General features: G+C 44.1%; 1 protein-coding gene across 1 annotated transcript in view; it reads left to right on the top strand.

Moving 5' to 3' along the window:
• The window catches only part of mboat2a (membrane bound O-acyltransferase domain containing 2a), a 41,556-nt gene that overhangs the window by 4,512 nt on the left and 12,398 nt on the right, over positions 1-24,646 (top strand). Inside the window, exons 2-3 of the mRNA XM_076748660.1 lie at positions 16,674-16,819; positions 20,428-20,505. Of these exons, the coding sequence (XP_076604775.1) occupies positions 16,674-16,819; positions 20,428-20,505 (224 nt within the window). The remainder of the gene's footprint in view (positions 1-16,673; positions 16,820-20,427; positions 20,506-24,646) is intronic.

Here is a 24,646-nt window from a genome sequence, read left to right as displayed (position 1 = left end):
GAGGAACCAGTGGTTACGTTTTCCAGTCAGAGTTTTGCAGTTAGGAGCACATTAGCCAGCTCGAAGGAAGCAGGAGGAGACGTGTTTTTGACGTTCTGTCTCGTGGTTATGTCTGATTCTTTGGCAGGACGAGCAAAGGGAAATGAAAAAGCTAAAAGGGACAGTGATAGAGCATGGGCACCTTGGTCAGTCGTTCAACGGGTGGAGGGAAGTGCAGGATTTGAAAGTACTGAAAACCCATGTGAGGTCTTTACAGCATGAGGCGATGTAAACTACTGCTTTTGTCCACAGGGGCCACAAAAAACCAGCACAAAATGAGGCTTCCTTGTGGCTGCCAGAAACCTGGGGTTTTTTCGAAGTGTTCCCTCATCCCCCTGAAACATCAGCATCAATTTATTCATTTATTATTGCTCTTGAAAAGGTTTGTTTCCTCCGAGAGGGGACTTGGGTGACTCCGTAGGTCGTAGCATCAGCTGTGCAGTGCATCCACAGCTGCAGCTGTTTCAACACGCAGCAGCTGGTCTCCTCATGAATCCCTCTACGGGCTTTTTTTTTTTTTTTTTTTTTTGACACATATACAATAAACCTTAACAACGTGCTGTTTGTTTGTGCAGCTCTTCCCTGGCTTGCATCTTAATGTGTTTATTGTTTTGTGCCTTTACAGTGCAAACAGCGCCGGCTGCCTTTGCTTCGCGCAGGCTAAACCCAAAGGGGAATGATGTTTCGGGTCACTTCTACATGCCCTCTTGTATTGTGAATTTAGATTATATCTTTCCTTCCTTGTACTGGATGCTCTTGGCACAGGTGGTTTGGCTTGATGGAGTTTACCGGGGCTTGCATCCAGCAGGTTGACAGCACTGTTGTCTACAGGATGTCTCTTAGCAGCACGACAGTGTGGAAATTTCCACCTGCGCTGTGTTGTGTGTGCGTGTGTGTGATGATGGTTTTAACCTTAAAATGGAAGGTTTCTTTTGTTGCTAGGATTATTCCTCTGACATAAATATAAATGGTAAATATTTAGTATTTGGATCAGCAGAGATTTGGGATGATGTAATGTTTTCAGTGTCAGCAGTGGCCTTAAAAACAGGGCGTGCATACAGGTGCAGATATAGTTTGTCAGCTGATGATTGTTGACAAAGAGTGCGGCGGCATTGTAGAGGCTATTTCTACCTCCTGATGCTGAGAAATGGTGCATGGTGGCTTACACATTGCTCTCATTTGTTTCCCATGATTAAATGACACAACGAAAGAAAGTATTCATCCAGGCTTTGCCGTTTTATCTCGGAATATGAGCACGTTAAGGCTTCTGTTGAGGAATATGCAGTGAGCGCGCTGGTTTTGTAGCTCATCAGTCAATCAGTGCAGTCTTACAGCGACCAGCTCGCAGTGCACAGGCGGCGCTGTCATGTGTCCTCGGGCCACAAAAGGCTCGCTGCCCGGCTGTACAATCAGTCTTCTGTTGATGTGACATATTGGATTGCAGTTTGTCACAGTCGACGGCGGCGTCTTCTATCGTGATAACAAGCCTTCTTTTGTTGTTGCCGCTGCATTTTCAGGCTTTTGTACCGTAGGCCTCCGAGCCCACACAGTGCTGAGGGTTTGACTCCTGGCTTTTCCTTTCATCCACTGGCAGTTCCCTGCTATCTGTGACACAAGCCGAACACTAAAACATAGGGAATGGCTCAGTTGGAGTGAGTTTAGATTTAAATAAGCATAAGTATGTTTGTGAAACAATGACGTTAGTCTCGTTAGTGTTAGTAGGAACACTTTCCTGCGATGAGCGGGGATTTGAAGTTGTTGTAAGGTTTTAGGGAGCTTTGCCTGAAGAATCTCAACTTGGCTTCCCTCTAAGGTCCCCTGCCATCCCCAAAGCCTCCAGGCTCAGGACTGCTGGTCTTACTTTTATGCCCTTGGGTCTTGTTAAGAGTTTCTCTATCTCCCCTTTGTCTTTAATTGGCCGGCCTCTGGGGTGTCTTATCCCTCCAATTGATTTCTTTCCCCTCGGCTCTCTCTAATGGAGTGCTGCTGGCTGCTGCCACTATTATGGTGCGCAATCAACACACGCGTGTGTGATTCCTCCTGGGGAATATGGAAAGACTTGGCCATGTTGTTAACATTATTGGATGGTTGACAACAGGCACAAACAGGCAGGTCTTCATAACAGTGAGTCAGACTTTATGATCATGTGTTTAACGAGGCTTGTGTATTGCAAGTGTGGCATTTAATCCAGAGAACTAGAAGACACTGCTAGAATGCCAATCCACCTGTTCACCCTGAACAAATAGCACCGTGTAACACTTAATTTTGGATAAAGATACATAAACAGTCTCTATTGATTGATTTAAGTTCCTTACATAATATTAGAATAGATACATGCTGCAGTTTGGACTGGAGTTCGATGAGTTGACCTCTTGTGTCTCCTCAAGCCTTTGACAGTATTTCAGTAATTTTCCATCATTTCCTCACTGAGTCTGCTACTTCCTGAAGTCCTGACGTCACATCTGGCCTCGCCTTACTTCCACTAGCTTCTGTAACTCAATGCAATCTCTTATTCCTCATTTCTTTTATAAGTCTGTCTAGAAAAAAGAAGCATGCTCTCAAGGTTTACTTGCCATATTCTAATCAGGATCCACAACAATAACCTGATGTGCGCGATGGGAAGTCGTCCATTGAAACTGTTTTGAAAAGGGATGAAGCCTCTGTCTGTCACTGTCTATCATGGGCTAAATTCAACCAATCAGATCAACAAACAGTATGTAGTGAGAGAGCAGAACTCTAGACAAGCTGGTTGGTAGATGAGCAAAAACATCTTTTCCAATGAGGAAAGATTTCAGTGCTGTTTTGCCACGTCTGGAGCAGAACCTGGAAGCTCTGCTTTCCCTTCTGCTCTCTGTACTTATCTTGTCCCTGTCCTGTAATGTTAGGGTTAAAGCATAATGATCAGTGCCATGGGTGTGGGTTCATTTCCCACTAGCAATAAATGCAATCATGCCATTACAAAACCATTACACTAAAAGCATTAATAAAATGTCTAACAAGGCCTGTGCTATGCTGTTATGGAAAAAAAGTCGTGGTTTCTGCGTCTTCTGCAGCGCTTTGTCCCGTGTGATCAAACAATACACATGGACGGGCTGCCTTACTGTAAATATAGATGGGAAATATGTGCACCTGTCATTCCTCTTCACACTGAAATACTTGGCGCTGCCTCAAAAGTGGACGTCCACATGACTCAGCTTACTAACTCATGAGTTCCGTTGGTAATGGTGTGCTGTTATGAGGGTGGGTTGGGTTTCTGTTCTAAAAAAGCCTGCACTCTGCTTAGAGCACCAGTTTAATGTTTGCACGGTACAAACCATAGTCGGCACAAAGAGCATATTTTCAGGGAATCATTTTAACAGCTTCAAATTACAGGCCAAGCAACTAGACATCTCTGATGTTCTAGATTATAGATGAATGCAAACAAGTAAGCCCAGCTTTGAAGATTTGCCTCTGGTTATGATTGGGCCCACAGTAAATATGCATGTATTTCTTACTTTGATCGTTGTTAGTCCGTCTCGAAGGTATTTTACAGTCTGAGCCCTATAATTTCTCTACAAAACTCTTAATGTGCAACAGCTGTTGCTCTCTGGTTCATTCACCGTGCTTGGCCAGGAGTCCAATGGGATGAAGGAGATGCATCTAATATAAATGAGAGGACATGAATATTTATTAGTGTGACTTTGCACTGTCACTTGTAATTCCATTGAGGTAAGCCAGTAAGGGCATTCAGCTGATTCACCTTCACAGGGACAGATAGACCCTGACACATTCACCAAGCCTCTGCCACCTTCCTTTTCAGTGACTTTACGCTCCAATAAATAGTCAATCTGAGTATTGATCATCCCTAACTACAAGTTGCGCTGTCATCTGAAAAGTTCGGCCTCTAAATACGGAATTGATTCACGATGTTTACTCCTCAGCGCCTTCTGCCATTGATTTCCTTGAACCTGATCACCTGTGCTGCAAACTGCTATATAATCCATTGCTTAAAAGGGGGTATACCTTGCAATTGTGTTATAGTCTGTCATAAAAATAGCCAACATTGAGATCATCAGAAAGGCACTTTGTGTTGAAGTAGAAGGGGCTCGACCCTGTTTGGAGTGAATTTAGTCTGCATCAAACATGATTGATGATGATGCAAGATGCCGTACTGATGAAGTTTCAGTGGTTTCCATCACCCTCGTGTGCACGTCCGCTCAGTGTTTCTGAATTATATCTGCTGCCATTTTTAATGTAGGTAGTGCCCGCTATGAAGTCAGTTGTTTCACTTTCTGTTCAATTTCACAGTTGCGCTCGTTCTCTCTCGTGAGGTGTGAAATAGCGAGAGAGATCAGAAACCTGCAGCGCATGATTTGGAACAAGCGTGTATACCTGCCAACTAACTGCTTTTTGTTATGTGTTGCCCCATGTCATTGACTCCTCTTCCCAGCTTTAACTGAACTTAAATTAAATGGGACGTGGACTTCTGACGAAACATCTTCCAGTGACCATTAGAGAAGCTGATGTCACTGCTGATGTATCTGGGCAGTCCTGCAGCAGAACAACCACAGAACATTCACCCAACCAACAAATGTCAGTTACTTAACATGCTTACGTAACATTAGTCTAGCATTTACAGTCTTTTGGAACATTACAGAAAAACCTGCCTTTTGTGCCGTGTTCTGTTCGGACACTTGAGCATTATTGTTTTTAGCACTGGACTTTGAGTGGATTTTTATTGTGAATTGTGCAGTTCTGAAGCCTGCGCACTCTGCTGTAGATGCAAACACTTACATTCGGTGGTCTGAGTGCTTGACTGTAGATTCTTGCCAGAGTGCCCTCAGTCTTTTGTGAAGATCTGTCGTCTAAAGGTTGGCTCCTCACTCTTAGCACACCATTGAGGACTTTTGCATATATGGTGCTGTATCATAGCAACTGACTGCTGTCTTTTTCATCGAGGTGGTGGCTGCCAACTCTAGGAACATAGTGTGGTTCTTCTGTGGAGTCAGTGACTTTTCCCCTCCACACACAAACTGTTGTACCAAAGTCATAAGTCAAATTGAGGTAAAACTTTTTGCAGGCTTATAGCTGTTAAGTCCATTTGGCTCTATGGGCTCTGCTTCGCTGTGATCCTAACTGAGCTAATGAACAGATAAAATGCCCTTTGTAACACTCTGGTCATACTGACCTTTAGGTGGGACAGGGCACAATTAATGCCTCCAGTGGGATCTTTGTATTGTCCACGACTGGGGCTTCTGAAACACTAAGGTGCACTCTACTGTACTGCACTGTGTCTCATGACTTGCATGTTTTCTCTGATAGTGACTTACAGGCAGTTGTTTGAGAGGTACTAATGTGCTGCTTTACTGGGCTGCTCTGCCAAATCTGTCAAGCTCTCGCGGATGTACGTAAATGGAAGCACTGTGATAGTTCCCAAGGGGGCTCAGCATTCATTAATAATGCTTTATAGTTTTGTTGGGAGTTCTTGCCTCTGGGTTTAGTCCACAGAACAACAGGAACGATTGATTTCCATCTTTATTTAAGAAGTTGCAAGTATGCACTCTGTCTTACCATTCTTCAACCAGTCCCTTAAAGGCCATGTTGCTCTCCAGTGTCCTTCAGCGCTTTAGAGAGTGTACTTCTAAGTCGTCATTTATGAAATGTGCAGACTATCAACCGCAAAGCCGGACTAAAGAAGCGAGGATCACTTCTGGTTTCAGATAATGCTGTTTTTGAGATTGCAAGATGATTCAAAGCCTGTTTACTGAAGTAAGACTGACCATGCATGGCGACACAACCTCCCCTTGAACCTCTGTTCCATGTTGAGGAACTATTGCTGTGGCTCCATGTTCAAACAACATGATGGTTGGTGGTTAAAGTTTGGTTAGAGGCTGTCTAAGATGTTACCGTCTTCTTTGAGTGACACAGTTTTTCCTTCAGAAGCTGTGTGTGAATGAAATAGGGTGAGCTGAGCAGGCAGTAGCCCAGTAATTTTGCCCTTGGTCAAGAATTTAAGACAACATTCTGACTCACTGCATTTCAGCTGCGTTGGCCTCTCACACCACATCCACTACCAACCTTCAGAAGTCCACCATATAACTGTATTTTTTTAAAAATGGCTACTTGCCAAGTATCTGGCATTTCTGGGTCCATTCTTTTGGTTTATTGATGTGCTTCTCTATCCAACATGTAGTTGTGACATCACGTTGAGACGCAAAAACACACGAAAATGTCAGACTTGTAGTTCCTCACATAAAAAGCAAAGGCTTCTTTGTAGACTAATGACTCAGTACCAGTGGTTAACAATTATCCTGGGAGAAATTCATGGTGAAAAGAAGTCTTAATAGGCCTCAATGCAGTGCCAAGAGAAGTTGCGCTACAACATAACATTATGTCACTCTCCACTTACATTTACAGTCATCGACTTGAGGCAGCATGTCCAGGTCTGTTCTTTGAGGCTTGTTTGACGGCTTTTAGAGAAGCACAGTTAAATATTACCAAGTAAAAATGTAAGAGACTCACGAGTTGGTGATATCTTGACCCTGCTTTGGCCCCATGTTGCTAACGTACATAAGACCTGGATGAATGGATATTTTCTACCTTGCTACTGTGGCTATGCAGTGTCCCTATTTTACACTTGTATTAAGCATTGCTGGAGTATGTTGTCTTTCATTTTCTCTGATGCTATCCACTGGCGAGTCTGGTTTGGCTCCAAAGTTGTCCACCTTTTCCATTAAGAATGCCTGAAAAAGCATCTCTCTCCCTCTGTGCCTCAACTAAGTCACGTTATAAATCAAACGGCGGCACCGCTGGCATTTGTTCGCTAAGAGTTATGTGCACATCAAACGAGGCTGTCAAACAGTGGTCCCTGCTTATAGTTTTATGCATTCACATTAGTCAGCACAGTAGGAGAGACATGCATCCACAGGCAGCTTTAATATATCTAATAGATGACATAATCAGTGAGCAGTAAGTTCCACAACCGTTTGTTTATCTGCTGCGAAGCACTTTATTTCAGTTATTTCTTAAAAATATTTCTATCTCTCCATTTGACTGTCTCTGCCTGTCTGTGATGATGCCAGAAAATCTCTTGTAAAAATGATGTGGCTCGCAGTTGTTTGCTAAGAGTTGCTACATGTCAAACGGGGTAAGTGGCGTCAAAGCTCTCTGACTATAAGGGCAGTGGAAGAGGATAAAAGAAATGAGGAACCATCGGAGAGACATGTCTGCACTCAAGGGTGCACAGACGATGGTTGGCACTCCAAGCCTGCGAGGCCCACACAGGGCTCTTTCTGCAGAGAGTGTTGGCTAATTATGCAGGGTTGTGTCTTTCCTCCCTCCTGTGCTTCATTTGCTCTGTTTGTTTTTGCCGACACAGTAACATACATGTTCGTACATAAGTCATCGCTGTGTGAATGTTTCCCGCTGTGTTATTTCATCGTTGCGCTTTCCCATCAGGCACCAGGGACGACTACTCTGAGCGCTGATGGCGTTTCTGACCCAAAGCAGCCCTGTAATCTTTTCTTGGGTTGGGCTTTCAGGAAAGGATATACACACACACACACACGCATGCAAACACACACAGGCATATTATGTGTGTGGTTCTGACCCAGTGCTGCTGGCCGCCTTGTGAGGAATGGTTGATTGTTTGGCTATTAATAGCCCGCCTTACCGTAGAGCCTGACTGGTATCTGTGGATCAGCTCAGAGTGGAGTGTGCCACGCTGCAGGCTTTAACACTCTGCGTGTGTGTGCATCAGTGCATGCTTCCTTTGTGCAGCCCCTGATCTGTGTGACACTTCACTTCAGCAGAAATGCAACCACATATTCAGCCTTTCTGATTGTGGGCTTAGCTATATATTTAAAGCCTTTGCTGCACTATCTTCATGCATCCACACGTGTCTTCAGCAAACAGGCTTGTGACTTGACTTGAGGTGAAGAATTTGTGCCCAGCTTCTCTTTCTTTGATTTCTGTATGTGGCGTGTTTGTGAGTGGGCAGAGGGGGCACTGCCAGTGGCGTGATACAAGTAAAGCTTTGTTGTGTTGCTCCTAAGAACAAGAATACTGTTGTTCCCATACTGTCAGCATGATGTAGTTGCACTGAGCGCACACACACACACATGCACACGCACACAAAAGTCTGTTTGCCTCTAGGAGCCATGACCAATTGTCCCACATTTATTTGGCCAGGACTAAAGTAGTCATGACATTGCTCGAGTCTCTGTCTGGCTGCAGATAGTGTGTGTGTGTGTGTGTGTGTGTGTGTGTGTGTGTGCGCGCGCACGTGTTTGTTTGCGAGTGTGTGTCTGCATGTGGTTGAACACTGGCAGACACTGCACTGCTCTTGTTTCTCTCCGGCTGAGGATGGGGTTGAATGTGAGAGGACGGAGCACCATTCTGTACAATCCCCAGTCGCCTTTTCTCACTGCATCCTTCCATCCACCTTTTTTTGATTGATGGCTAAATTTCTCACTTCATAAACAGTGCAGGTATTAGTTTGTCCTTGGATGGTATTCTGCACTTTCCCTACGTTTTGCAGCCTATTTCTGACCCTGTTTCTTACACTCGGCTCTATCTGCACGCTTTGTAACGTTCGCTAACACTCTTACCATCAGCTGTTTTTAATCCTCAGTGGGAATTAGACATCAGTGCTCTCTCCAGCGCCCACCTAATGTGAAAACTGCCGACAACAGGGTGTTTCTGTCTGTGCTAGAGTAGTCTCAAAGGCGGATCAGAACAGCATACTGTGTGACGTAGACCATATATGCGCCCAAACCAACCACTTTTTGTGTAGAATACAGACACTAGTTGAGTGTAACTTCAAGGCTCTGAATCCCTCCCTCCTCTCTGGCAGCAGCAGCACAGTGAATCTGCATGAGTCATTGTGGACCACAGCTGATGGAAATGAAATGAGACTGTGCAGAACAGTCACATAGGCAGTATGGAGCGGCGAGGGTTGGGGTGGGTAGTGACTTAATGACATGGAAAAAAGGGTTTTATGCTAATGACTCTCTAAATTTATCCCCCTCTTTGTGTGGACACGCACAAACAGATGCAGGCATATGTGCACAGACAGGAACCCACCAGCCGCTGCGAGTAAGGCTGGGATAGGGAGGCGTACACTCCTCTGTGCAAAAGGAGCTATTTTAGTCCCTGGGTGCTAAACATGGACCATGCACAGGGAGGGGAGAGGGGGTTGCTATTTATGGAAAGTAATATTACCTCAGTTTGTGGGTATGTGTTCACCTCTATTACTCACATTGTGGGGACATAATTCTGTTTACATTGTAGAGACAGAAGCACATCCTTAAATTTACATTGAAGTGTGTGTATGTGTGTGTCTGCGTCCGCCTGCCTCAAGGAAGAAGTGAAAGTCATTACCCAAGCAAAGAGCTTTCGCTTGGCAAAGTTGTTGTGCACCTACAGAGAGCAGGTCGGACTCAACAAGCCAGTTTTACTGAGATGTTTATCTGCCTCAGTTGTGCCATGGGAACCTTTTGCACTGCATTTTCTCCAAACTCATGCAGGCAAGTGAAGGTTAGAAAGAGTCAAGTTAGTTAGATTAGATTGTAGTTTTCAGTTTCTCCAAATCACTGCCGTTTGAATGTGCAAGACCCTATTTAGACAATTGCAATGACAACTTTTATTTTATTTATTTTGTAATGATGTCGGTGTGTAGACCTTTTAAGAGATGTGGAAATACAGTAAATATACATATACTAGTGATACGTCTCGTTGTGTCGGCGTGTCCTCTTGTGGACATAATGCACAAAAATAGATATTGGAATCGTTCAAACCCATGTATTTTTATTTTTTTTTTGAGTGAATGATTGAACGTCATTTTTGGTCATTTTTGGTCAATTCTGACAGCCGGTGTAAACATACTTGCTGACATCAGCATGTTAGCGTTCTCACTGTGAGTGTGTCATCATGTTGACGTTAGCATTTAGCTCAAAGCACAGCTGTGCCTACGTGCATCCTCACACAGCTGCCAGCATGGCTCGAGATTTTTGCTCCTGTTTTTATAGAAAAGGCAAGAGGAAAAGCTATGTCCAGAGGACAAATGACTCGCCGTCCATCTGCTCCCTCCTCCGCCATCACTCCTTCCTTTCTTCACAGCCTCGCCACCTGGCTGGAGCTCCTCTCCGACGTGGCATCTCCAGCTGATAAATCAGATTTAAACACAAACAAGCAACATAAGGAGAGAAACGTATATAAAGTGCCCGGAACAAACAACAGAAAGTGAATGGAAAACAGGGAAAGTGGTGTGAGAGAGGCTTGAGCAGGAGCGGCTCCTGGGGACCCTTACGTCACCGTCACCTCACACGTACACAAACAGAGGGACGTGCACGCTCCATTCCATTCAACAATGAGCCTCAGGAAGCTGCCTTATCGCCGTCTTCCACTGCATCCACAATGACTTCCTCCTTCCCCTTCATCTTCTTTCCCCGCTGCCTGTCTGTGTGTCAGTCTATAATGCAGCTTCTTAAGGCTGAGCTGAGCTGAGCTGAGCCCCGTGCCACAGCTGCCAGGAGGAACTGCCTGATAGCTCACTGCTCTTTTGCTGCGCTAATCGCTCACTGGCACCTACCACCCGTCAAAACTTCTGCATGTTGTTTCCCTCCCCATGTCCCTCTGATCCGTGCGTGCTGTAATGATGCATGATCGGACACTTTCGACTGGCGCGGAGACAAATTGAGAGCGGGCTGAAGATGAAGGGCTGTCGTTGCAGGGCGTGTTTTCACCGAGCCTGCTCGCTGCGGTTTATTTGAGCTCTTTCAGTCAATATTGTGTCAGCGGGGTTTGTTTACTCAGGTGACTAGAAAGAAAAGAAATGATTAATGGTCTCTGTCCTCTGCCAAGCAAACTCTGATTGCGTTTGGTAGAAGTGAGAATGGCAAGTTACCAAAATCTGGACTGGCCAACTTTTGTTTACAAGCCCTGCTTTGCTAGTAATTGCATCATGTTATCATTTGAACAGCAGACACACCTAAAGTTCACTCAGTGTTTTTGATCCACCCTTCCCCAATTTAGTCTGCTTTTTCCTCAGGAACGTTTCTCAGCAGATCTGCTGCAGTGCATTTATCCAAAATAGTGGCTTTTTGTTTTCCCGTGGCTCCCTTTGAATCTCTGGTTAACCGTTCTGCAGCACAGATATGCGGCCTTATGTTCTGAAATAATAAGAGTCCCGTACCCCAGGGTAGGGTTGACTTCATAGTGAATCAATAATGGAAGAGGAGATCCATGTATTATGAATGAAGAAACAACGCACCCTTGCACAGGAACTTGTCTAATACAAAATGTTTATTCAGTAAACTGCTATCTCAACACTGGCGACAGGCTGAGGAGAAACACGTTTAGCTTTGTCTGTTAACAAGTCCAATGAATATCAAGAAAGATTCTGCCTGCTTGGACGTACAGATCTTATTGTTTTATCTAATATTCTCGTGTTATCATGACTTTGCTGTAATGTACAGCACGCAGCCAGGGGGCAACAGCAGTTGCTGCATATCCCACAATTCTTTGCATTTATGTGGTAGGCATCTTTAATGTGGCACCAGAATCACAGCCAGGATGCTGTGGTGTCGGTTCACAGTGTAATATCACATCTGTGAGTGAAATGTAGCAAGTCGACTAGCGGTTTCATTATATAACTGCTGCTCAGACGGAAGAACTGTTTGAAAAACAGATGTGTTTACTCTGACAGTTGATTTCTCAACTGCCAGCATTCATTTCCAGTAACGGTCTACATTACCACAGCATTTCATGGATCTATTGAATTTAGCTCCAGTGTTACTTTGGTGTTTGTTACTATGACATGTCAGTGTGACGTGTGGCCATCGTGACTACCTGCGTGGTATTGATGGACAGACGTGATGGGAATGGAAACGTTAAGATATGTGCGTTGTAATTAAAAGGGCCAGGTCTTCGTGATATACTCGTGCTCACAGTGAGCCTGCTCATTCATGTCATTGAGATCATGTGTTTTTACCAAAGCGACAACCTCCGGGGCTGGAAAGTGAAGCCAAAAACTTCAGTTCCTCGAACGGCCACTTGAGGCTGGCTCCAAAAGTGAGAAATTCCCCATAGACCTCCATATTAACACGCCCAACTTAACAGCAGAAATGCACATGTTTGGTTGGTTTTTCCCTGTTCTGCACAGGGGGTGAATCTTTAGAAACTCACTTGTTTAAATCATATGAAGGCTTAAAGGTATGTATAATTATGATTGGGGCTGCTTTGACTGACAGCTAGCTGTGAGGTTTGAGCAACCAGCCTCCATTCGGCCCACCTCAGCTCCACCTCTTTGCCTATTTTTGGATTAGCCGGAAGTTTGGTGGATTCAGGAACTATCAAGATGTTATGCCTAGAGCGATTGTCACCAAGCTTCCTCGTGGCTCTCCAGAAACTGCGGCTGATGTCATGGAGGCTACATCCATATTTTATACAGTCTACGGTTTTTACAGTAACCTGGAACAAAAGACTGATGCATCGTCTTTCAAGGCGTTTCCTAGTCCATTAAATATCTGAGCTTTCTGTGTGACAATGCGTCAGCGATTGCAGTTTCAGGGCACCCAAGATCTCTGATAAACCAGCCGGTAATCAGCAGGTCCAATTACAACCCAGCACAAGGAGACAACAGCAGGTCTTTTCACAGTCAGCCAGAACGATTTCTACACATCTCATCAGCAACAGAGATGGCTCGTTGAAAAGCAGGCTTAGCTAATCTTACCAGCAAACAAGTAAGGGCTAATTGAATATTCAGAGGTTTGGAAGGTAGCATGTTGAAATACTGTTAATTATGCCTTCTGTTTGCCCTGTCAGCATTGACGTTAGTTTTTTACTTGTTATTGGTTTCTACTCAAGTCTTGAGTCTTTTTCTCACAGCAGTCCTTACAGTAAATTGCTTTGTGAATTAGGTCAGTGAGAGTTCAGGCCTGCTCTACAGGTTTTTCATGAAGCCATCTGCCGTTAACATGAAGATCCAAGTTCTATTTTATTCCAGAGTAATTATTCATACCTCGTGATCAAGATGTTTCTGTCACCAAAAGTCTTTTACTGCAGTCTTATTCTTCAGATTACACGCAAAGCTCAGGAACAGTTCACAGTTGATAAATTGCTCAGTCATAGCTTTTGCCCCACATGCGGCTTTTAACCCGTCACCCACAGCTTTGCTTTGCTGTGAACAAAGCAGTTCCTCTGTCATGCCCCTCCAGTCTCCCACGTGAAATTCCTCCATTACAAAGAAATGTGTTGATATACAGGGAGGGGCTGATCTCACTCTCTTGCTCTCAGGCTTCTGCAGAGACTGAAGTTCTTTGAGTTCAACTTCAAGTCATTCGTAAGGAAACACTCACTTGAGCAGTGCTTTGATAACCCCTTTCATACCCAATCATGATACTCTCACCTGTTACCAGTGAACCTGTTTACCTGTGGAATGGTCCAAACAGGTGTTTTTGGAACATTCCACATCTTTCCCAGTCTTTAGTTGCTCCTGTCCCAACTTGTTTGAATCATGTTACTGCCATATTCACAAAGATCTATGAGGTTGATGAGGCAAAACATTAAATATATTGTCTTTGTACTGTTTTCAAGTAAATATGAGTCAAAAAAGATTAGTATTAGCATGCACTGTATAAGATATGTTTGTTTGTGGAGGTGTACACATGAATATGCAGAGGAAAACGAGCTTTGATTCACGCTCTAACCATTGTTGGCTATTTCTGTCTCTGTGGGTCGCATTGATAAATCAGTGACTTTAAGTGTGGGATGATCGCTGGTTTGCAAATGAGCCAGTCAGTCATTCTGTGTGCAGGCGCACAGACTGGCAAGTCAGCTTTTCATTCAACCAACTAGCAATGTCCTCTTCTCTAAGAGAGCAGCTGGAAGTAATCAAAGCGTGAAATGACATCCAAAGCTGTGGATTGGGTAAATACTGCTTGCCTGAGAAGGGATAGCCAGAGGAGGTCTATTTGATCCGAGTCGCTGTCATTACCAGGACATCATATTTTATTTTTAGCTCTTCAGGTTTAAAGGAGGACCCATTTGCAGTTGAACTTGGGTCTAATTTTGCCTGATTCGTTGCTTCAGAGATTGCCCAAAGTGAATCAGCACAGCCCTCGGTTATTCACATCAGGAGCAAACCAGTTTGGATGAAAACTAGGCTTACTTCCTGTATTATTCATGGCTGTATGATTGAAATAGCTGCCACTCTGAATAAACACTGACATTTATTGGCACATAGGTGGGGGGGGGTTGTTTACCTTTGATCCATAAAAGCCACATAGATGACTGTTAGTTTGCTTTCAGATACCATAGCAACACTATCTGCAGATAAAAGGACACACCTTGATATAAAACAAATGGGCTGACCTGACTTGGATTCCTCTTTTTCGTGCTGTAGTTTGCTTTAGTGTGTAGCTCAGACAGTCATATCAAGACTTTTCTTTTAGGTTCTCCTGCTGGATTATTTGTTAATTATACTCATCTTAATCCCAATTGGGTTCCTCCATTGAGCAATAACAGCCACAAAGCCTGTCATTGAGACTGCTGTGCTCTGTGTGTGTCTGTGTATTCATGTATACACGCTAAAACAAAAGCCCCAAGTGCCATCTGATATGATATACTCAGGCTAATGCTGTAGATGATTTGTCGCTACATGGTGCAGAATAAAGGACCTACATACTTGAAGCCATATCCGCCCCACTCCCTCCCCTCTCTCTCGTTAATCATGCAGGATCCATAGATAATGGATGGTGCTCGTGGTGTCTGCAGCCTTTCGCTGCTCGCTGGCCAGACGGATCTGTTAACATGACCTATATACATGGACGGGCCATTGTGCCTTCAGACATGCATCATTCACCGCGGCATCAAACAAACATGAACGCTTCTTAATGGATAAGTGTTCATTTCACCTCTTTCAGTTTTCCCTTTTGTCCCAAATCAGCCTTTAAATACTCTAATTTAGACGGCATTTAAAAAAAGGATGTGCACAGTCATTGGCCATGTATGACCACAAGTGTCGGGTGATGTCATTGCACTGGAATAACAGCTCTGGAATTGCAGTTGCTAATATTGGCCTTGCGTGAGAGGCCTGACTTGGAGACATAAATCTGGGAGCTTTTACTTTGTGCTCCTGTGTGCGTGTGAGTGCTAGTGTGCAGTTTGCTGATGAGTGATGAATAGTCCAGCCATACGGGACGCATACATCTTCATCCATCAAACATCATCCATGAGTCATAGCTGACATATGCAGACATATACACAAACACAACACTGCGTGGTACAGACAGTAATGATGCCAGTGAGGGGTAATTGAACAAGACTGTTTACAGAGAGGTAGGCTGTGGACAGGACCGTGGTTTAATCAGTCTTAAAATAATCAAATTTACAGAATCACTGGATCCAAGCAGAGCAGCAGGGCATCATATACACGTCTCTTTTCTATCTCGCACCATATGGTTCAGGATGAGTGCCGCTAAAGTGCTTGTAATCAAACAGAGAGGTTTCCATTGTGCTCCCCTCCATGGATCCAGTCAATCCCACTATTGTCTGGATTAAAGCCTCTTTGCTGTGCCACTTGGATACATTAGGAGATGAAATAGGGTCTCAAACACCCACTCCGACTGAGCTTTGCTATGACCTGTCAGACAGATCGTATTTATTAGGGGTGCAACAGATCACAAAGCTCGCGGTTCGGATCACATCGCGGTTACGAGGCACCGATTGGATAATTTTTCGGATGAGTCAGAATGAAGGGGTGAGGTTTAGATGAGTTTAACGGATCACGTACACGTTATGGATCAGCTGCGTCCCCTTACAACACTAGTATTTACATACAAATATAACGAAGACTAAAATTCCTGCTGAGCACTAACCTACAATGGGAACCTGCATCCCTTTGAATAAGCACTGTCTGCTTTACTTTCCCTTTGGGTCGAACTTCCAGTCTGTAACTTGACACACGTTAAAAATGTTGGCCATTTCTAGTTTTGTTAGCGATGTAACTCACAGTGATATATCATATTCACGCTTTGGGGCACCATTAAGGGGCCGTTTTCGGGATAAAGATGTTTTACCCTGTCATGCAGCTGCCAGCTGGGATTTCACTTGTTGTTGAGCAGAATGGGTGTTTAATTGTGTTTTATCACCAATTTCCTGTGCTATGCATCACCTATAAGCCAGTATCTGACCAAACAATGACCAAAAAAAAGTTGCTTCTTTAATGTATTTTTTTGAGTTTGTCGTTTCCTGGAAGGCAATAAAAGACACGCTGATGTCTCATCCTGCACTCAGGGCCGTAGACTAATTTTACATCCAATTCTGACACCACCATGGATGTACAGAGACAAGGATGGCCCCTGGAGTGGAGTGTTTCTGGGGGGCCGGGTCTCACAGATTACTGTACAACAGCAAAATAGTTAACACACACTGGCAACTGTAAATGCCAATCAGTATCTGCCACCAAGCTGCCTGGTTTTACAGGAAACACTTAAATAATTTATGCAGAAGCAAAAAGCACTCTGCTGGCTGTTTCAGGGGAACTTTCGTTTTCGCTCTAATCCCAGAACTCGTCCCAGGCAGCTGTCAGTCATCTTGGATTCATCCTGCTTTCATACATGTGGAACGTTGTTTTTGTGTGTCCCTCTGCGCAGGTTAACTTTGTGGCATGTCAGCTGTTCGCCCTGCTGATGGCTGTGTGGTTTCGGCTCTACCTCCACCCCAGTAAGACCAGTCCTTTCATTAGACACGTGGTGGCCACTCTGCTGGGCCTCTACTTGGCTCTCTTCTGCTTTGGCTGGTGAGTCACTGCTCTGTTTATCCCGCAGCTCTTTTCTTGTCATCACTGTCATTTTATACTCTGCTCCTTCCTTCCTTCTTTCCTTCCTCAAAATTTCTTCCTGCAATACTCTGCAATCCTCCTGCAGACTGTGCCTCTGTCTCAGTTCCATGCGATTGTAAATATAGAACTATTAGCTGCTTGATTGCATTGGTATGTGAAATATTATGTAATGTTTAAGTTTCCACTTCTTTACTAAGTGATTTCCTACATTTCCCAGAATGCCTCTCCATAAACCCCAGAGGATGCACCTGAGCAATTTTGATAATCAGTTCATTTTTTACAGAGTTTATCAAGCTACCGTGCCAAACATTTGGCTGGTTCCACCTTCTCTAATGTGACGATTTGAAGCTTTTCTCTCTGACTCTGTATATGAGAGTAAACTGAATATGAGCTTTGTCAGATAAAACAAGCAGTTTGAATCCAGCGCCATGTGTGAAATCACAGGGGGCATTTTGCACTTTTCTGTGACCAGTTTGTTCCTTAATTTCAAACAAAAAAACATCAGATAAATCGGAAATGTGTCTTCAGTTTCAGCCTGATTTCAGCTGTATTATTTCCACGTCCGTGTGCCCTTTAGAGATGTGAAAAGTCTTTCTGTTTGAGCAAAAGAGAGCATGACACACCCCCCCAGGCAAAACACAACAGGTTTTTTTTTTTTTTTAATGTCTGCATAGAATAAAGGTCACTGATATATATAAAAAAAAAAGATTAAATGCACTGTAAACCAAACCGGATAGCATATTTACAATCAGCTTGTTCCTCCTCCTCAGCCCTGATGTTTTGCTGGCTTGCTAGCATTAGCAGCATGCTAACATGCTGGATCTGTGAGCTCATGCTTTACATGTGAAAGGGTCAACACCTGGCGAGAGCTCCTGTTGGCTGGAACTGGAAAAAGTGCACATGAACATTTGTCGAATGGAAAATCAATCGCAGGGCATGTTGCAGTCATAATGTCGCATTTGAAGTCGTTTTTAGAATGATTTGGAACCAAATGATTCAATAAGAAATCTTTCAATTGAAACAGAATTATAAATGAACACATTGACTAATTGCGCCTTTTAATTTGCATTTAATTAATTGCTGAATAGATGTGTGTTAAATTTCAGTGTTAATTATTTACTAGCCAGTCATCACTTACAGACTCACAGATGCTATTCATGCATTTTCATCTACATTTGGTTGTTTGTCTGTGGGAATGAAATATACACAGAACCGAACAAGAAGTTGAATTGTAGAGCCTGCATGTTTTCATTATTGATTAACCTGATGTGTGCTTTTCAGATTTAAATGAATAAAATGTCTAAGACAGTGAAGAAAGCTCCTGTTTCTGAAAGCCTGAGGTGACGCTGTCATGTTTTGTCCTACAGTCCAAAACCTAAAGACACTCAGCTGACTGCCACATGAGAGAAAGAAAAGCTTTTGGCAATTTAGCTTGAGAAAGACCTGAAATGATTGATCGGTTTTAGCATTCAGTTGCCAGTTATTTTTCTGTTAATCAGCTTAAGGTTTAAGGTAGATTTTCCCGTCATAATGAAATGAGCTGTTTCAATGCTAATGAATTGTTGTTCTTTCATTGTCTTACTTTTAGATTAGCTCCATTGAGTTTTCTGCTGTTGTTCTCCTCTCATCCTCCACCCTTCTCCTTGTTTGCAACTTGTCTGCCATCGTCCTCCTCCACTCTTGTGCCCCAACCTCAACCCGTCCTCATTCTCTTCATCCTTGCCAAAGCAAATGGGTCGATCGGGTAGAAACTGATATCCAATTAGAAAGCTATTGCCCTGTAATAGACAACCCACTGTACCTCTGGCAGAGTGCCTCTCAAAGTGCTGGTGTGTGTGTGTGTGTGTGTGTGTGTGTGTGTGTGTGTGTGTGTATAGGGGAGCAAACCCAGGAAACATTAGCCTGACATCAAGCTAGTGGGAAAATGCTAGCCAGGTGAAATGTTACCAGGTCATCAGGTTATAGGTGGATGGGTTTTATATGATCACCTGGCTGATAGACGCTTTGCATGCATGAGCCAACTGACGCTGAGCCACGGTCCAATCGGATTATTTGTTGTGGCGAGCAGAGGTCATGTGGTACAACAGTGTCACACAAACGTGACTGATGTTACTGAACCAAAGCGTGAACTGATGTCGTAAATAATGCTAATTTGTCGTTGAATAAAGTTTGAAAGAAAGGTAAACTCATGAATCCGCATTTAACGTGAGAAAAAGTAGCAAGTCGAGGTAAAAGATAACGTACGAAAGCGTCAGAGATGCTAGCACCCGTCGGCTTACCCACACTGGAAATGAGTCTAATTTTGAATATCTATAAACAAAGACACATTTTATAAAGCGAGTATATTGTATTGATTGTACTTGGCTCAGTGCTCCAAGCTAACTGTTTTATGTGATCCACTAATGACAGGAATAAAAGCGTTCTTGTCACTTTAAATGTCTGATTTCGTGATACCAGAGCATTTAAGAGTGCAGAGGTTGAGATGAATGATTCAAAGGTGTAATTATTTGCTAAACTTAAAGCAGAGTCATAAGGTCAGAGATGTAACTAGAATCGTTTCGGTCAACGTGCCAGTGCAGCTTGCTCGTGTGCACTGCATGAATGCATCTGTGCACGCGTTTGCATTTGCACACACACGTAAAAATTTCAGCCTTCGCTGCACGTGCACACGCTTGCACTGTTCTGTCTTGGAGGGCACCTGGCTGCAGCCCCAGAGGATCTGCCTCGCAGATGCCGTGTTGGTTTATTTTAGGATGTATTCCCCCTCCGTCAGACGCACAGGCTTCTTTCTGAATGTCACTGGAGAGAAGAAGCCGAGAGTGTTGAACAGTTTCAACAACGTGTGAGAGTTTCAAATATCGTTTTCTGGATGTTTCTGCATTCTTAACCCTTTTATTTGCTGGACAAATATTTGATTCACCCAGCTTGTGCCCTCTTATCCCCCCTCCAACCCTTGCTGCCCTTGCCCTCTTTTGTTGACTCACTCCTAACACATTGTGGCATCTCTGCTCTCCGGGAGGCCTTGATGTCAGTGGAATCACACACTGTGCCCTTCAAAGACCCATCTGGTAGCTGCTGCTGCTGTTAAACTGTGTTTGTGTGTACGTGCGTCACAGAAAGGGAGCTAGGTGGATTTAAGTCAGCATTTGATCAGCACGCACACACATTCAGGCACAATTCACGGGACGCGACGTACGGATTCTTGCAGCTGGAAGGCATGTGAATCAGTTAAGAACATGGCATGATGGTGAATGTCACTCTCCTGCCCAGTGACTGGAGATCACACGTTACTGGTTTCAAAGGTCTGGCATCATATGGCTGATGGTGTGACTGTGGTTTTGTAATGCTGTTATTTCCTCTTCCTAATGACTGTATGGGATGACAAAGCAGGATGTGGATGCTAATGCTGAGAGCAAACAAAGCCTAATGTAGTCTAGTATAAGGAGGAGACGTGTGTGCCAGAAAAAATTTTTCCTGTACATAAGAAACCAAAAAAAAAAAAAAGTTAAAAGTTAAACATGAGATCAGTAAAGTGCTGTATCACTCACGCGTCTGTCTCTTCACAGGTACTCCCTCCATTTCCTGGTGCAGAGTGGTCTGTCCTACAGTGTGATGGTCTTCGCTGGCCTGGAGCACATGCACAAGTAAGAGCAATTTTATTTGGCTTCCATCGAAATTGTTATCTGGCCTCATGGTACCTGGAAGTGTCAGAACCCCACAGAACTGTAAAATGCCTCATCCTGTCCCACACGAATAAGCCTGAAAGGGCATGTGAAAGCCCGACAGAGACATTTGTCAAAGCCAGGAAACCAAAATTGTGTGAATGTTTCATATCCGTTTTGCATCTTTACTTGTTTGTGTGTGTGTGTGTTTTTGAGGCATCAGTATTTCCCACAGGATTTTGTGAGACTGTGGTGGGCGGACCTCGGAGCCTCTGGGGGGATCCGGGGATGTGCTCCCTGCAACTGTGCTCACTTGTAAACAGTTTTACGATGAACACATTGATTGTACAGATATGAATGGTGAAAAGTCATACCCACATGGTAAATAAGAGTTTAACGTAGTGCATAAATGGTCAAACACAGAATCCGACATCAAAGAAAGGAAGCAAAAGTGGTGAATCACCATCCATGTTCTAAGGGCAGGGACTTAATCAACGATGACCTGAGCTCACCGTGAATTCCTCTTTATCAATAATAACTTCTGCAGCAACATTATCTGTTTGCTGTCAGATATTGATAATGCCAAAATTATGTCTGGACCAGTGGATAATGGCAGAGGTTACTGTAACGTTAACGTTACCACTGCAGTGTAGGTCAGGTCCTCTCAAGGTCCAGACCGAACGGTGAGTCCACCTGGACCCAGCACATGCTACCTGTTCCCAGTAGGCTACAAAACGTGATGAAGTGTTTTCTATTTTGAAAGAAATTGTTCGTGATGTTGAACATGCAGCGTAACAATGCAATTTAATTTAATTTACCTTATTTCCCTCATGTTGACATTGCTGTCATGGCAGCGTTAACTGCTGGAGTGTTTTATGTTGCTGCTGAGTTCACGCATTAATGATACACCAGAGAGCTTGCTGTCAGCTCCGAAATCGCAGACATGAAAATGTGTCTCCTTTTCTCGAGGACACAATGTCTACAACTGGGTTAAAAGCAGTTTAAGAATGTGTCTGAGTCAGAAATAAATATGGAGTCTGCCTCGGTTTCGTGCTGACACACAAGAGATGTGACGTTAATTAATCGATGAAGTGTTGTTTTGTTATCGCCTTCGTAGCTGATTTCCGAGCATAAACCACGATGTTGGCAACTCTACTCCAGCGATGACCTTTGTTACATCTCATCCCCCTCCCTCTCCCCATTTCACGTCTGCCTCGTCACCTCTGTGCAACAAAGTCAAACCATCTTTAGAGAATACTTTTTTTTGTGATCGCTGATGATTCCGGATCTCTGACCTTGAGTAAAAATCAGATGCGGACCTTTGAGCGCTACGTTTTAGAACCCCTGGTCTTGGTAATTAATGAGAAACACGATGATGACAATGACATTTGTCCCCCCCAGGCTTCCATCTGTGACCACGGCTCATCAACACAACCACACACACACACATCGTCTTTATGTTATTTTTTCCAGGATTCAAGGTTACGAGTGCAGGTGTAAACAGTAGATGTTCTCCCCTGAGGCGAGCTTAAGTAGATGCTAACAAAACATTAATCACAATAGCGACTGCCCTCAGATGACGATGATTCAGAAGCCAATGAGAGGACACAGGACATGGTTGTCCACACCATATGGCATTTCAACATCTAGCAGTGTTTTACACCAAAAGTCACATGGCTTCCTGGAAGTTTAACCCTCTGCAAACAGCGTTGGCGTGCAGTCAGCCTGGTGTTCTGTCACTGCTGCTCTGTAGATAAGGAGCGTCAGCTTCCTCTTACTGAAACTCCAGTGAAACTGAAAGTGTGGCTGTCACGCCAGCCAAACAATCAAACCAACACACCCTCCATCCCATTCAGAGATAAATTTGACCCCCGCGCTCTGGTGTAGGTGCAGCTCAGGGCCAGAGATAAGGAGACCTGCATAGATGGGTCGCCCTGACATGCTCGTGTTTGCAGAGGGCGTTGAACTCACTGGATCAGGTTTTGGCATAGCAAACAGATTGAGATTTAACTGCATTATGATTCTGGCGAGTGTTCGAGTCCTCCCAGCTCATGGCCTGTGCTCAGTTAACTACATCTGAATTGGCCGCACAGGCAGCCAGGCTTTCATATATCTCATGTACATGTCTTACTTAAACCATGAAATATTACATGTCCCTTTAATTCCATCTTTCTCTTTCATTCATCCATCTTTTGTCAGCCATCCCTCCTCATCATGTTTTTACAGCATTACACACGCTGTCACCCTTGCTAACGATAATGCTGCTGAGTAGAGATAGAATGAATCAGTTCGATGCTGAATGTATGTAACACTGTCTGCTGGGAGACTTGCTTGCTGTGCTGACCACTATTAGGCTCGGGCAAACGTTGGGGGCACACTCTGACCAGTGCTCCGCTCCCAAGAGCAGCCCACTGTGGCACAACATCCCATTCCCTATTTCCCTATTTGTTGTTCTGCCACTCATACCCGGCCCTCGAGGGGTAAAGTGTACAGCGGGTGAAGTGTGACAGCTTTATAGAGTTGCTAAAACCTCTCTTTCTGGACTGCGGGAAAGGCTGTGAGTGTAAACACTGGCTTAGCGTGGCGCTCGGCGGGCTATTTTGTCCCGTGGAGAGGCGTCATATTTCATACTATTCACTCCTGTGCAGCTCTGGATCTGTCACTCCTCCCACTCTCTCCCATAGTTCACCTGTTGCCTGAGGTGAGCAGACAGGGAAGGTTCTAGACGCTTATCCGCTCGCCTCGAGTGTGAGCACAGCACTGCCTGCTGGTTGACGGCGAGGAGATACAGGGAACTGTGGAATAAATAGTTTGATGTGTAACCAATGGAGAAGGCTGTGATAGTAAGGAAATACTGAAGAGGAACCGTGACAAAATTATAATAACTCAGACTGTTGAAGAAATCAGTCAAGCTTGATGCTTGAAGCTGGATGTAAATACAGTCTGTTCAAGTGAATATTGTACTCTATAGTCTACTTCACTGTATTTCGTGAAGGGAATTCTCTGTTGGTGAAGAAAATGAACAGCATGGCAGTGCGGTATTTTTCTTTGGCAGACTTTTTTGCTTGTGACCCTTAAAATGAAGCAACAGCCTTTGCCACATTTCTAGTGGTTATAAGAAGTTTAATCCCCCCCAAAAAGTTTGTTTTTTTCCCCGTGTGATTTTCCAAATTCGTCCAAGTCAAGTTAGACAGTAATCTGCAGGGAAGATTAGAGAGAAACAAACAAAATTATGTGGAGTAGAAATGAGCTGTTGCTTCGTTTTGTGTCATCTCACTTCCTCTCAGATGTGACTCCTGGAAATTTTCTGACCCACAGTTTAGGAACCACAGTTTAAGCAAACGGTGTTGTAGTGTGTGCGTATGTGTGTGTGCTTCACCTAAAGCAGTGTGGGTCAACAGACTGGCTCTTTGTTTTGAGTTTTGACATGGAAGATGGGGAAGGGGGATTCTCCATCTAGCTATTTGCCCAGTAGCTCACCCTAACAGCTCTGAAGCAGAGCAGACACTGACCGGCGCTGTGACGCTAACCTGAACCACTCTATACACATCTGCGGCTCCAGTTACAGCCAGCTTATCCTCTGGAGGGCCCGAGTGAGGGATGAAATTGAGAAATTGCATTCTATCTGTAACATAAGCATGTAATTTAATTGGAATTCATATTAGTTTTGGTGTGAAAGCATGACTGTGAACCTGATGGTGATAAGTGTGTAAATTACTGCCTCACAGTTGCATGCTGAGCAGATGGAAATTTCCTCTGGATCTGTGTAAGCATGGAGTGCACCTCCAGGCGCTTACTATCTGTACACAACCTTAGAGAGCGGTCTCGGAGTGTTCAGACGTTTATTTATAGCCTGTCATTTTCACGGCTCCACGTACAGCGTGTGTTCATACCTGGGGCCACTGCATGGCTCCTTGTCTACGCGTTGACCCGTCTACCACTGTCTGTAAACTGTAAAGCTAGCCTGCTTTAGTCCCAGGCTCCAGTCTGAGATGCCTTGAGTGGAAATTACCCCCCCCCCCCCCAGCTGTGAATTACACAAACACAAATCTGATGAGGATAAAGACAGGATCCCTGGTGGGCCCACTGCAAATATAGCTGCTGCAGCACATGTAGCTCATAT

The sequence above is a fragment of the Chaetodon auriga genome, chromosome 14 (assembly GCF_051107435.1).
Source record: "Chaetodon auriga isolate fChaAug3 chromosome 14, fChaAug3.hap1, whole genome shotgun sequence".
In the NCBI taxonomy this organism is placed as follows: Eukaryota; Metazoa; Chordata; class Actinopteri; order Chaetodontiformes; family Chaetodontidae; genus Chaetodon; species Chaetodon auriga.
Note: the sequence above shows the minus strand (reverse complement) of the source record. Positions and strands in the feature narration are given on the sequence as shown.